The sequence below is a fragment of the Poecilia reticulata genome, chromosome 3 (genome assembly GCF_904066995.2).
Source record: "Poecilia reticulata chromosome 3, P_reticulata-male-v2, whole genome shotgun sequence".
NCBI classification, from domain to species: Eukaryota; Metazoa; Chordata; class Actinopteri; order Cyprinodontiformes; family Poeciliidae; genus Poecilia; species Poecilia reticulata.
Genome location: NC_088832.1, coordinates 30896935 through 30912912, shown reverse-complemented (window position 1 = coordinate 30912912; position 15978 = coordinate 30896935). Strand labels below are relative to the sequence as shown.

General features: G+C 37.9%; 1 protein-coding gene across 1 annotated transcript in view; it reads left to right on the top strand.

The window, feature by feature from the left end:
- Window positions 1–15030, top strand: part of LOC103462729 (leucine-rich repeat-containing protein 4C-like) — a 49584-nt gene extending 34554 nt beyond the window's left edge. The window contains exon 2 of the mRNA XM_008405693.3: window positions 9948–15030. Within this exon, the coding sequence (XP_008403915.1) occupies window positions 9975–11870 (1896 nt within the window). The 5' untranslated portion in view covers window positions 9948–9974 and the 3' untranslated portion in view covers window positions 11871–15030. The remainder of the gene's footprint in view (window positions 1–9947) is intronic.
- Window positions 15031–15978: the final 948 nt, after the last annotated feature.

Genomic DNA, 15978 nt, shown 5'->3' with positions numbered 1-15978 from the left:
CACAGTCTGCTCTTTAAGGGATCTCTCTGATTACAGGCAACATGCTTTTTAGACGACGCTGTAGAGGCCAATTCATTTGAGGAAAAGCCATTATCTGTACAGCAGCAGTGCTGCCTCGTAGCTTTCATCTTGGGCATTTCGTAAAACTCTAAACATGATTATGAGTGCTGCAGTCTGGCCTCAGAGTGCATACAGATTTAAGTCTGACTAGAAGTCTCGGCACTAAAATTATTCAGCCATGTTGAATCAGAGCAGCAACATCGTTTATTCCTGTTTTTTAAAAGCTATCCGTCCGCCCTTTCTCTAAACCTGCTTATCCTTAGAGACTCATGGGAAGGCTGGTGCCTATCTCAGAGGTCGGAGATAGGTCATCAGCTCATCATAGGGCAACACACACATACACACACATGATCTCATACAGTACCTAAAGGCACTTTAGAATAACCTATTAACCTAACATCTATATTTTTGGACTGTGGGAGGAAGCTCAAGTACCTGAGGAAACCCATGTATTTACAAGAAGAACATGCAAACATGCTATGCATTTATGCTTCAGTTATTAGTTTGACAACTAAGGAAAGTGAGAGCTTAGTTTTTCTCTTTAAGCCAGTGCGTTTAGTTGAAAATGTAAGAAAACTTTGAACATGTAAACATTATTCTGTTGGTATAGAAAAGTGCATTTGAGGAGTTAACAGGTCACTACCTTTTTGTTTTTTCTCCAATTCTGACTTACAAAATACAAATAGGAATCATATCTAATTATCTGAATTTAAATGCAATATTTTCCCATTATATATTTAAATATTTTAAAACAAAGAGTTTCTCTTTTTATGCTGAAATATAAACATGTGCCTACCCAGTGTCCTGCTTCTTAGGAAAATTATTTTAAATGCAAAATATATGAATATATATATAATATATGAAAATTACTGGAAAAAATATGTCTATAACTGTACAATATTTGGATAAATGTGTAATTAGTTCAAAGAAACATAAACAGACTTTTTAGTATAATTTCTCAGTGAGATTTGAAACATCTATATTATAGGAACGGAGTAGTTCCTGTAGTATTCTTTTTGCTAGAAAGAAAAAACTGTCAAAATATTCTGATAGTAATTTGATTTCTCGGTGAATTGATTGTTTGAGGTCAAAAATTAAATTTCAACTTTAAATTTAAAATACAAATTGTGTTTAACTGTTTTTGACTGCGTGTCAGAAATCACAATATGACTCCACCATAACAACTATAGCACAACATCTGAATAACTTATCACCAAGACAGGATCCAGGGGAAGGATTTCATGAGAGGCAGCAGCTTCTCTTATGGGCAGCAATTAAACAAAAGAACAAATGACTGCGCTGGGTATGATGTCATTTGGTGTCAGTATCCTTTCACCCCAAGTGTGAGCACAAAGGCTGCAGGAAAAGCAGCTGCCTGCAACTTCTGCTTTCAGTCAATTTGCAAACTAGAATGGCTGGAATGCATTGGCAAATAGCTGTGACTGAACAGAGGACACTTCAGTGAACTAATCCCTTCAAGCACTCCGCATTTTGGAGGGAGCAACATTCTGCCAAGTCTGGCCATTGAAGCTACTGTGCAATTTTGTCATATTTAATGCAACACAGTTTTGTCATCCAGTACTAACACTGGAAGCCAGCATGATGGTTTTTCAGCTGTATGACCATGTTTATTCTTACTATGACGCCACAGACAGTCAGAGATTTCAGAAATGTTGAAAAATTGCAAACAGATTCAGTTTTCATCTCTGGTCACAAAATCTTTAAGTCTGCTTGTGTTGAATTGTTAAAAGATCATCCCTATCTCCCATATCTTGTGAAAAGTAATAATTTGTATCATGGTATGTATACTCTTGCAAAGAGCCAAGTTTTTTAGTTAATCATAAAATGAAGAAGAAAATGCTGAGATGTGAAATCTAAGTAAACATCTAAAAATCCATCTGTCAAATAAACATGATGAGATACCATCTCAAAGATTGTATTAAATCAATGATGTGTCAAACTAGAGTAAATAGGCTGGATAAAGGATGCGTGTGTTCTCACCTTCCTAACCTCACATACTTTTTTCATCTTGCCTATTGAGAGCAGAGGCTTTGTGTGCTTCTCGCACGTTACCATTGTGTTTGCTAGCAGTGTTCCTCAGCTTTCTGATTGCTAAAAACAAATTGTTTTACAGTACAGTGTTAGTTTATACAGTATGCGTGGAGCCAATCAACAAGATTGTCACTACTGGCTGAGTCATACTAACATACTGCATGGTGCCATGTTTTCATTTAGTTTAATGAGCCTAAACTCCACTGCGATGCCCTTCCACTTACAGTTTGCCAATCCTGCAAATCTCTTTTTTGAAGCTCAGTCATGGGAGCAGATTGGTGGGCCAGACAAGTGACACGAATACTAAGTGCACCCTCACATTCAGCCAGTCTGCCACCCAGGGCATCCTGTCTTAATCCCTTTGCAGAGACTAGACAGAGCCTTTGCAAAGTGCATTTGAACATGGAGGTCCCTGCAGATTATTTAGCCTCTGCAATTATCATAATGGAGGCACCATAAGATGGTACGTGAATAGGAATTGAATTAACACTTGAAAGGTGTCTCTTTACCCTCTTGCTCTGTCTCCCTTCTGTACTGCCCAATTGCAACTAATAAAAGGCACAAAAGTAAAAGTATTCATAACTCTGTTCAAAGTATACTGCCTTGATCAGAAAAAGCTTTCCCCCTATTTACCAGAAAAAAATAAATCAGAAAAGAAGGTAAAATGTCAGACTTTTTTAGTTTGTCATCACTGTAGATTTTTGGCATATTGTAAAACTCTGCAGTTTGATTTTAAAGGAGTCATTTCTTCATTATTTATTTAGTTTTTTCTGCAGTGAATCACAAAGTGTCTTGCAAAAATATTTATACCACTTTTTCTCGCTTTCTCACCTTGCAAACAGAAACTCCTTTATAATTGTTATGTACTATAACCGAGAAAAAAACACAAAGTTCAGCACAAGTTTGAAGATGAAAGAAATAATATATTTACAAAATGGAAATCTGAAAAGTGTTGTGTGAATGTGGATGTTAGCCTCCCTGAGCCAATACTGGGTAGTATGTAGGTGAATATAAGATTCTAATCCCTAATTGGATTTGGTTCTGAAATTTGACTAGACCATTCAAAAGCATGAAGATGTTTTACTCTAACCGATCCACTTTGGCCCAGGCTTTATTTGTAGGAACCCCTCACCTCATTCGCCACTTCTCCAGTTTCATTGTCTCTGCTGAAAACCTTTGCAAAGCATGATGCTTCCACAACCACAACTGACAATCAGGTGTTCAGATCGATGTGGAATGTTAATTCTCTGCCACATGTTTTATTTTGCTCTCATCTATCCTCTGTGACCGTCAGTGATGTCCAAAACTTTAGTTATTGTTTTTATTGTTTAAACTTCCTCACACCTGTATGCCAAACTGTTCTGGTTTGATCATTGGTCCTTGTGATGCTGTTTCTTCACTAATGTTCTCTATTAAACTGGACTTATGATTTAGGTGTCCTGTCAATGCAGTTTGTCATAGCAGATTTTGTTTAGGGGCATCAGAGTAAAGCAAGCTGAATACAAATGCACACTAGACGTTTTTTGTGTAAAAACTGCATAAACAGTACAGCATAATTTTCCTTTTCGTCCTTTGTGTTAGCTTATGACATCCATCCATCCATCCATATATCCTGCTCCTATAACACTTATGTTGTAGGAGCATTATACAACATTTGAAAACAACACAGAGATACACCGAACAAACAGCCATGTGCGCACCCATACCCAAGGACAATTTAGACAGACTCATGAACCTCAAACAGTCATATTTTTAGACTGTAGAAGGAAAACAGAATCTACTTTTGCACAGGGGGAAGATGCAAACGCCATGCAGCAAGACCCCAGGCAGAGATTCAAACCTAGGACCTTCATGGTGGACCAGTTCAAACAACTGCTCCACCATGCAGCCCAGCCTGACGTTGAAGTCTAATAAATTAGATTGAGAGAGTTTTTTTTTATTTTTTATTGCAATGTAAAAAAATGTTAAAACATTTAGGGACATTTTCACAAAGCAAGATGCAAAATTTCGACAGAGTTAGACAGCTTGAATACATTTTTGTATGAAAAAACTCAATTCAATGAGTTTATAAAACTAAGATCTAAAAAAATTGCTAATACACCAACGTTCAAAGATTTTCTTATTTTAATTTTTCTATAGTTGGAAAAATGTTAAAATCCATATTAATAAAGGCATTCACCATGACGAGTGTCTATGAAATAAAGTTGGTGTTTGGTTGATAATTGTATCCCAGCTCTCATCAGACACCAGACAATGAATACAAATAAAGTCTACAGTCCATTTTTAGGCATAATAACTGATGCTAAATTGGAAACTGTCTATAATGTTGCTTTTGAAACAGCCAGTTATTATCCATCTGGCTCTAATTCCAGATGGCAAACTGATTGCTCTCATATCTGTCCATTTTTAATCGAATAGCTTTCATTAAAGTCTGAGGAAAATGAACTTGGTCTTCCAAAAGGCACAGAGATTTTGAAGGAAACAATTATGCTTTCAGGGATTGCTGCTGTTGTTTAACCTTTGCCTTTTCTGGGGGCTCCCAGGGTTTAGACCAGGGGAGAGGGTCAAGTGCACCGCCTCTGTTGGATCATTACCTGTTCTTGTTTTTTAAACTGATGAAACAAAGCACTCTAGAAATATATAGAAGAAACGTCACATTAATAATGGAAATATACACTGCTGCACATGCTGTGATTGTATCTATTAGGGTGCGTTGCAGTTTTTACAGATTTATATAACAACCAGGACCAAAACCAAATTAAATCAACTTGAAATATCTACTAAGCAATGAATTAGCTGAATAGGCTGATACTGCATTGTTCCACAAGTTTACTGGCCTAGTTTCTGTTTCCTAGCCTGCATATTTACTGCCAACACAAAGCAACCTATTTGTAAGATGCCTTAGATTTTTTTCCCATATTTTTGCCCCATACAAAAAGCAATAAATCAAGACAGCTTTGAAAACATAAATAAACCAGGGGCGTATATGTGGAAGCATTCAATTTAACAAGTCAGAAATTCTCCTTCACCTCATGGCTACAAAAAGGCTTCTTTTAACCATTGTTTTTTGTTGTTGTTTGTTTTTTAAAGTACCAATGGTGTTCAGGCAGCATTTTGTTTCTATCAAAAACAAAGAGAAATGTATAACATAAGATATAATTTATATATATATATATATATATATATATATATATATATATATATATTTGCTCTTTTGCTGTTTTTAAACAATCCAGATCTGAAACAGTGAGAGTAAATCTTATAAAACCTTACAAATTCTGCCAAAGGTAGTATTATCTGTGGAATCAGAATGATGAAAACCTGGATCTATTATGTACTGGCTTAACACAGTGTTACTGTGCAGTTCTCCAAGGGTGCTGATTCACTTTCATCATCTTGAAAAGGAAAAGTGTTTAAGCAGCTGCCACTTTTACAGAACAGAATTAATTTTAGGTTAATCATTCCTATGTTTCATGGTATTTCATCAAAAAAGAAGCTGGCATTTCATACACCAGATACAAACAAGCATTATATCAGCAGCATTATGTGTTTATCTCGACTCCAGTAAATTAAAGCTGTGCTTTGCCACAGAGAAGACAGAACCACCAGCCACTCTTTTACAAAAAATAGCAACATGGCTTTTAGTTCTGGTTTTTAAAGCGGTCGACCAAACTAATCCACACAATGGAGTTAAGTGGCTGATAAAAATGATGTCCAGATTAAATAGCTAGTGAAAAACAACAGATGTGATTAGCGCAACCGCTCTAAACATGACACAGAATTTTGCATGTGACAGCTGGCAAGCAACTTTACCCTGGTTATAGACGGGCATAGTTCAGAAATGGCCTCTGTAAAAAAAAAGAAAAAAAAAAAGCCTGAACTGCAAAAATGCCCTGACAAAAATAGATGTTTCTTAAAGCTATGTTATTGAAATAATTTTAATAATGCCAGCTCTTATTAAAGAATCTTATACTGATAAGTCAGCAACACCCAGCAGCTTCTTGTGGCAGATTTATTTCCCACACACCCAAGCACTCTGAGCACTGTTGCCAAGATGGAGCAGAACTGCACAGTGGATAGGGAAACACAGCCAGTTTCTGTGTCCATCATGTCACAAAATGTGTTGGACTGCTAATGAAGTTGGTTTCTTAACAAAATAAGTGCTGGTGGAATCCTAACCCTATTATGTATCCTCTGTTGTGCACCTGCTGGTAGGAGTGACTGTGCCACAGAGTTTTGGATTTTCAAGTTTAAGTGGTTATTATTGAGATATTGTATACAATCAGTTAATGTTCACATCATAAGAATGTAATTGTAAACATATTGCAATTAGAAAAATAGTTATGTCCTTCTGAGTCTTTTAAGCTACAGTCCAGAATAAGGCTTGTTTCAGTGTAATTAAATTAAAATAAATAATGAAATTCTCAGTTATTTACTAGCTTCTTGATTTAAGTACCCAGGAAAATAACTGAGAATTTAAAACAAGCTTTAATACACAGACAGGCAGGCAGGCAGGTAGGCAGGCAGGCAGGCAGGCAGGCAGGCAGGCAGGCAGGCAGGCAGGCAGGCAGGCAGGCAGGCAGGCAGGCAGGCAGGCAGGCAGGCAGGCAGGCAGGCAGGCAGGCAGGCAGGCAGGCAGGCAGGCAGGCAGGCAGGCAGGCAGGCAGGCAGGCAGGGTGATAAATCACTTCATAATCAGCATTTACAAAATAAAGTGTGCTTTAAACTTAGTATCAAGATAAGATAAGATGGCCTGCTGCTTTCTATGCTTGTGCTGTTTAGGCGTATGCCCGGTATATGCAAATATATTCACAGCAGTCAAGATTTATGATAATTTCAAACACTGATGCATCAGACTTGTCATCTATCCGTATATCTGTGAGGTGCTTTGTCTGCAGCCAGGTCTCCACAGACCCAGATGGCCTGTGAGGTTATAACATCACCCCAACGAGGTTGAAAAGCAGACATGCAACAAACGTATGCAAATGTAATGAATCGGTAATGTGTTGAATCAATTAGCAAGATGGTACTCAACTCATCAGACATCCTCCGCAGTAGCCGGGAATTTATTTCGCTTTCATTGTAGGTCTCGCCAGATTCCGTACCACTTCATATTTAACACTCTTTTCAATTTTGTATTCATATAATTAACTGGAAATTATCTGTAATTGTTTAATCAACAACCCAACCCTATTTATTTTTATTGCATTATGATCTCTTCTATTCTGTTGTCCTACGTAAAGGGGGACTAATTTGAGAAAAAAAAAAGTATTGTATTAGTAGAAATATGCACTGTAATAAAAAGGTAATGGAAAGGAGTTCTGTGAAAACAATACTTTTACTTTCTGAGAATCCCTGTCCTCTAAACATTAAACTATTTAGTCTGATTCTACAAATGCAAATTCAAATGCTTGTGTTTGTCACTGGGTTGGTCTAATCCTGTTGCACATAAAAGATTCAAAATTCCCCTTAGTACCCAGAGGGAAAATGCTAAACATGCAAACAAGTTTGCGCAAATATCAAAATCAAAATGTGACTGCAAAGCAAGTAATACATAATGCAACGTTTTGTGCTTTTTGTTTCATCCTAAAAGATTTATTATCTTCACAAGTTGGATTTGTGCAGAATAGATTTAGAATACCATATCTCATTTTTATACAATGAGAAGATGAAACAGATTTTTTTTTTCTTTCAATGTGTTAGGCTCTTCAGTTCCTCAAAGGAGGGCTTTACATGCTTTTGTGCCAAGCTGGCTTCAATGCTGTGTTGGAATGTCCAAGTTAGCGCATCTTGCTAGTTGAAAACGATACATTGCTCTTTTAAGGGATTTAACAGTGGCAATAGTTTTAATAATCTGACATTTTAATTTAAAAGATCTGAATACAGATCTTACAGCTTTCTTGTTTCGCTTGATAGAATGTGTTTCCTTTCACCTTCCCAAATAACTCATTATAACCACTGAATTTGGCAAGTCCCAGCACTGACAGACACAAAGCCAGTGCTGCTGGTGCAGCAGCTGAAAAGTGAGGGTGGGTGTTTTTATGTTACTGGCAGGATTTTAGATGTAAGCATTTACTGCTTGCAGTAGCTCTGAACACATGTTGAGCACAGCTAGATGGAAATTAATCCATGCAGTGTTGCATCAACAAAGGAGGGATTTTTTTTCCTTTTTATGATATATATTCCATTTCTGCATGTAATGAGGCATTAAATGCACTATGACTACGGCATGTGGCCAAAGCTTAATTTACCCTTGGAGTGGTTGCAAGGCTCATACCTTTTAGCATTCCAGTGGATTTACAAACTGATATGTTTTATTGGCAGCAGATAATCACTGTCAGTGTGTTTGCCATGTCTGACATTTTCTTCTCTTTGGTGGCAGTGCAGGGTTTGTTGTAATTCCAGCCAGACAAAATGAGCTCCAGCCAGTGGGAGGTCTTATTCGATCTGATTCCCCTGCAGAGGCTTGTCTCTCTGCAGCCTCGTTCCATCACGAGTATTGTGGCAACCTTGTTGGTGCAAAATCAAGGCATCTAGCCTCATTTCTTCTGATTAAGTCAGCCCCTCACCCTCAGTGGTGAGCATTTCCACCTCAGTTAACAATTTTTACAGTTTAGAAAACACCTGTCATAATACGCTGGTGTTTCCCTGCTTGTGGGCTGACAGAAAGAGATGATTAACAGATAACAGAAAAACCCAGTAGGACCCAGTACTTGTTGTTAATTTTTAAATAATACATTTACTTTGTGATGCAGAGTGCGCCCTGCTCTTGGCAAAGCCAGTAACTGCACTGCAGAGTATGAATCACTTAACAGCACATCTTGACAGAGCCTTGTCACATTTTATACTTTTAGCACCTATATATGTTTGTTTTAAGGAATGTATAGATTTATTTGTAGGTTGTTATCTTTAAATGTAAAAAAGCAAGGAGTAGAAGCGACACAAAAGCACTGCTGAATGTAAGTGAGAGGTACAGGCTGTGCTCCATGTGTATGATTTTCTGGGTTTATTTTTATCATAAGCATTTTCACGCATACTCATGAACCTGTTGGTTGAATTGACTCATCAATCTCAATATGATTTGATTCTGAAATAGCAGACTAAGGTTTTTTTTTCCTTGTGCTTTGATGTAGTATATGAATTCAGATTGTTATTAAAAATATCAGCTACCTGCAAAAAAAATAAAAAAAAATAAAAAAAAGATTGGGTCATTTGTTGTGGATGTGGAGCAAAAAAATTTACAAAATATCTATGTATAGGTGAGCAAAACTACAAATCAATGAAACCAAATCAAAACATCAGTAAGCTGACCATAGACATCCTTTGTTAAGCTAAAGCCTTCTGTATGTTTTTGCATGTTACCCTTTAAAAGTTGAAATTAATTTTCTCCTAAACCCCTTAATATGCAGTGGAATCCCCACGTTCCATTTTTTCATTGTATTTTCGGGGCGTGATGGTTATTAATCATTAATATTTGAAAAAATATTTTTTTAAAGCATGGAAGTAATTATTTGTTGGCATTCAGCTACTTCTCAGTGTTTATGTTTTAAAAAATATACACAAAAAGACAAAACCAAGTTTTACAATTTTTTGACATGATGATTTCCACATTTTCTACTTGACTTTTTAGAATATCTCATTTAAATCATCAGGAAAATAAAACACATGTAAGAAGTAACTGTACTTGATGGATGTCAATTGAGAAAGTTTGACCTAATGACATTAATGACGAAAATATGTTTTTTTCTCTCTCCATCATTAAATTCAACACAATCAATAGTCTTCTACCAACATTAAATAAGTACTGAGTTTTTTTTTTCTTCTCTTTCTTACAGGGAAGCCTAACACCAGATGAACTATGAATGCGGAACACAATGATCTACTCCCTCCAACGCCAGACAATGAGAGGTCGTAGGCTGAAGGGGGCACTGTCCAACCCCCTTTTTGTGGTGCTTTTGGCTCTTCAGATACTGGTGGTGGCTGGACTAGTTCGTGCTCAGACCTGTCCTTCTGTCTGCTCATGTAGTAACCAGTTCAGCAAAGTCATCTGCACACGCCGTGGTCTACGGGATGTCCCAGATGGCATTTCTACCAATACTCGGTACCTGAATCTTCAGGACAACCTAATTCAGGTGATCAAGGTAGACAGTTTCAAGCATCTACGCCATCTGGAGATTTTGCAACTCAGCAAGAATCATATCCGCAGCATTGAAATTGGTGCTTTTAATGGGCTGGCAAGTCTGAACACATTAGAACTCTTTGATAATCGACTTACGACAATTCCCAATGGAGCATTTGAGTACTTGTCCAAACTTAAAGAACTCTGGCTACGGAACAATCCCATTGAAAGTATACCATCTTATGCCTTCAACCGGGTTCCTTCACTTCGAAGGCTAGATCTAGGGGAGCTCAAACGTCTCTCCTACATTTCTGATGGAGCTTTTAAGGACTTGACCAACCTGCGCTACCTGAACTTGGGAATGTGCAACCTCAAAGAGATCCCTAATATCATACCTTTAATTAGGCTCGAAGAGCTAGAAATGTCGGGAAACCAGTTGTCTGTCATTAAGCCCAGTTCATTTACAGGTTTAGTGAGCCTTCAAAAGCTGTGGATGATGCATGCCCAGATCCAAACCATTGAGAGAAATTCCTTTGATGATCTTCAGTCACTGGTGGAACTCAATCTGGCTCACAACAATCTGACCTTTTTGCCACATGACCTCTTTACGCCATTGCATCGTCTGGAAAGAGTGCACCTCCATCACAACCCTTGGAACTGCAACTGTGATATTTTGTGGCTCAGCTGGTGGCTTAAGGAAACTGTGCCTGCCAATACTAGTTGCTGTGCTCGTTGTCATTCTCCTTCAACCTTTAGAGGTCGTTATATTGGGGAACTGGACCACAGCTACTTCCAGTGTGATGTTCCTGTTATTGTGGAGCCCCCCAGTGACCTGAATGTGACAGAAGGCATGGGTGCTGAACTTAAATGCCGTACAAGCTCGCTGACATCCATCAGCTGGCTCACACCAAATGGCTCTTTGATAACACATGGGGCTTATAAGGTACGGTTGTCTGTACTCAATGATGGGACATTAAATTTTACTAGCGTAACAATGCAGGACACTGGAACGTACACTTGTATGGTTAGCAACACAGCAGGAAACATTACTGCTTCTGCAGTCCTTAATGTCACTGCAGTGGAAAACAATGGAGTTACCTATTTTACCACAGTCACTGTGGAAACCATTGAGACCCCCTTTGATGACAGTCAAACACCACTGCCCCCATATGGCTGGGTACCATCCTCTACCACAAAGGGTATGCCCGTTTTAACAAGGACCACAGAACGGACTTACACCATACCAATTCTTAATGGAGATGGAGAAGGGGCCCTCAATGGTCTGGATGAGGTGATGAAAACCACCAAGATTATCATTGGCTGTTTCGTAGCCATTACACTCATGGCCGCTGTTCTGCTGGTTATTTTCTACAAGATGAGGAAGCAGCATAACCAACAGGACCCTGATGGTCCTGCCTCGTCCATGGAAGTCATTACTGTTGAAGAAGAGCTTGCAGGTGTTGCTGCTATGGAGAGACACCTATCGCTCCCCCCATTGGAGCACTACAACCACTACAACACGTACAAGAGCACTTATCACCACCCTCCAATGCTCAGTACCATACACAGCTCGGCCACACAAGAACCTTTACTGATTCAAGCTTGTTCAAAAGACAATGTCCAAGAAACCCAAATCTGACCTTAAGATTGACTACATATCCAGTATTGCCAGTCTACAACTGGAATACAATGGACCAAAACTTTAAAAAATAAAAGAATAAAATGCCGTTGACTTGACAGTTGATCTTGACGGCATTCAATCAGTGTTTGGCAAAGAGACAACTTGAAACTTTGAAAAGGGTCTTTACAAAAACAAAAGTTATTTATTAAAAATGTCTAGTGGCTAAATGAAAAAAAAAACAGTTTGTGATAGCTTTTTAGCTCATTTTTTCTCTCTTTCTCTCTGTGTGATACTGCTCAAGGGAAAGAATGGTTTATTAAATGTGAATCTGAGCTGGATGATATGCAGCTTATGAAACTACAGCAGATTTTGGCCTAGTGTGCAAATGTTTCTGATTCCATTAACCTGTTATTTGTTGAAGGACATTGCTGTGTCCAAAATGGAGGAAGCTTACAAGACATAAAACAAAACAACTGCGGTGTTATTTTCCTAACCATCATATTCCAGCTGTCACTCACGATGAGATTAGATCTTTTAATGACACAGCTCTGGTTTATATCACCGTGGAACCAGCATGCCTGCAGAGCAAAGCTGCCAAATGAGTAAATGTGCATTTCCCCTGTGGCTCCTAAACAACAGCCATACATCCTTTGCTTTAATTAAGATTAAGGTCTCGCTCCCACTCTGCCTCCTCACATTTCTCTAGACTTCATACCCTTAATCATTTTCCTTCTGTTCCTCCTCTGTTCTTTTATCGCTAAATTATCCATTTTCCCTGGTCAACATTTGCCCTGTTTTCACTCCTCTAGTTTGTGTGATTGCCTTTCTGTCATTGAGCTTTGGCATGTTCTTCACCCCGTTCTCATCTCTCATTTGTCTTGCTTTGTCTGCATACGTGTGCTGCACAACGGCAAAATGTTTCTTAGGAAAATGAAGGGTAACATAAGGTTGTGGTCTGCAGCCTCCCTGTTAACCTGGTAATGATCTACATCCACTCGGTGTCGCGCCACCTTGCCGTCACCCCAGGGTCACGAGAGCTCAGGCGCTGATAGTCCATCTGTTAGTTCGGATAAAAAGGCAAATGAGGCTGGTTTGTAATGTAGTGTGACCCTGTCAGACAAACAGGGGTAGCACAGTCAGTGAAGCAGCTAGGAACCTGCAACAAACTAAGAAAAGTTGTGTTATAGCTCATTAATCTGTATCAGCAGTTCATTTCCGGACTAATAGAGGAAAGCTGATAAGAAAACAGCAGGAGACTTTGTGGCTGACATCTTACAGAGGGTAGAGGGCTTTGATATTGATGCGACCCCTGCTCAGTCTCATTTTTGGCAGAGAAAAAACTCACAGACACTTTGATGTCACACCATTTATAGACCATCAAAACATTGTCTCTCCCCCTGTCTATTTACATGCTGCGGTTTTCATTTAGTCTTAGAATAGGAGGCTTAAGGAAGTGAATAATAGGAGTGAAAAGGAAAGAGCAGTGTTTGGGGTAGAGGCGAGAGGCGAGCAGTCATGGGGGGCTCTTATCAACAGTGGTCATGAAAGGTCTTCAAACACTGATATTGCACATATGATGGGGGAGAAGTAAAAAATAGATAAGAAATAAGGAGGCAAACTAGCCATCAGCCTGTCGCCATGGAAACAGTGACCTTATGTGGAGAGTAAGAGGAGGTAGACATGCCTTCTGCTTTGGTCTCTGTGCAACAAGCATATTTTAATTTCCCACTGGCAAATTTGCAATTTGGGCCAATTATTAACCAACCTGGCTTAATGGAATGTACGTTTACTGCTGGGTTTGGTGGGATTTGACTCACAGTACATTGTACTAAGAACATGGGTTGCAGTGTCACTGATTGTTACTTCCAAACAAATCATGTCAGAATAGCAAAAAAAAAGGTCCTTGATGTCCAGTCACGAAATTTAAATTTCTGGGAATTTTCCAAAAAAGTAGGCTCAAAATTATTCAAATAGTTGACAGAATTGATTAAAAAATAATTTCTTAATTCAACCAACATGTTTTTGCTGACTGGAGCTAATGAACATTCTGGAGTGATCCAAGAGGAGTCTCTATTGGAACAAAATACTGGCAAGGTATACTTGGAACTTATTGCCAAACATGAATAATCAAAAAACACCAGTAGCTGGTCAATGGTTATTAGAGGATTTTTTGCTGCAATGCCAATAAAGGCTTTTCCATTAATTAATTAATTAATTAATTAAGGAGTGTATTTTTTTCTTTAAGGAAATAGTTGATTTTTTAATATACCCCTTGAACAATGTCTTACTATAGTTTGGGGAAATATTTTTTCTCATCAAACAAAAGGTGTTCTTGGATTTTACACTAGAATAACAACTCAAACAGAAGTAAAATTAGCAGCTTTTGCCTTTGCAGCCACTCCAGATGTAAATGCATGTCAGACCTGAGTAGCTGAACCAGGAACTACTCACTGCAGCTCTTCACTTTGGATGACAAGAATGGTGCTCTTCAGAGTAAGGACAACAAATAAACCATTCTTTCCCTTTTCACTCTTTTCTTTTATCAAATGCTCAATTCCTTTTCAATGCTTTTGGTGGATTAATGATTCAATGTTGATGCTGGCTACTGTAAAAAAAAGATTCAGATTTTTTATATATATTTGGAGCTTGTGAGTTTTTCAGAATGAATGGGAAATCTGTGTATTGGTAGTCGCTTTTGGCAGGATGGCTTATCTAGAAAGATATTTGATTGCTGGGATGGAATTGAATGAAGACTGTCGAGCAGAATGTTGGACTCGACGTACCAGCAGACTAAGTTTGTTTTTTGCGCAAACCCCCAGCCAAGGTGATCAAATTCTTGTGTGTAATTCTGCCAACTGTCCATATATGGGGAGGGTTATCGTGTGTGGGGACATCTCTCATTTTTTGGAGAGGAAAATCATCACATGGCTAAATTTCTACAGAAAAAAAATATTTTCAAAAACATAATGCAAAAAAAAAAAATCTTATGATCATAATTTTACATGTGCTCCAAGTTGTTAAAAAAAGACAAAAAGCAAAACAAAAACAAGAAAAAAAGAGTGCTTGTATGGAGTCCAAATAATTTCACTAAGGATGATGTTCAATATTGATACCTGAGATTGTAGTTCATACTGTACATGAATACAAATAAAAAAACGGCAATTCTCTTTTTTCTATAGAGTTGGCATGGATCATTAACCAAGACGACAATCAGAGCTTCCTTTTGCAATGTGTTTGTGTTGTTTGTGTATCAACATTTGTGCTAAGAAAACTAAACAGAAAAGTGTGATTTAGTTCAAGAAGACAAATTCAAGAAGGCAAGTAAATCTTTCCGAGAGGAAAAGAAAATACCCATTCTCACCCACACACTGGGATATTACAGAATATTTATAGACTCAAAATAAATGTATACGTCTTCAGTGAAAGTAAAAATGTATTGCCTCAAAAAAAAAAAAAAAGAAAACGAGCATGCATCTCATTTTGACAGGACCATCTTCCCAAATGGCACAGAATTGCTCAGGGTCAAAAATGCTTTTGAAACTGTTCCACTGCTGTCACAAAGTACTTATAAAATGTTTGCCCAGCAAAATTAAGCAAATGGAGTTGGCTTCATTCAGATTCTACTGGGATAAATGGTTGGCCCTGCACACTGTCAATTCCAATACTCTAATTGATTAATTAGCCACGTAATGGATTCATTAAGGCTAAATAAAATTAAGCCAAATTCAATAAAAAATGAAAGGTAAGTGAAAAATGAATCATATTTTTTCTCCACAGAGGAAATGCTAATATTCTACTTTTTTTTATCAGTACGATGTAGGATCAACAGAAACTAGGAATACGTCTTTGTTAGTGCAATAACGATGATGTTTGTCAGTACAAATTCTACCGTTTGGCATTTCCTAGTTAAATTTTAGATGCTGGATGACTGTGGAACATAAAGTACCGTAAACACACAGCTACACATCAAATGTCAGTCAAACACAAAGCAGCCTGCAAACGAAAGGAAAAAGATATCCATAGGGGAAACAAAATCACAACTAAAAACACATGTTGTTCATTAGCTGTAGGCTTAATAAAAGCCCAATTGAGGTTTGTTAATTAGCATCATACTACATGGTGGTTT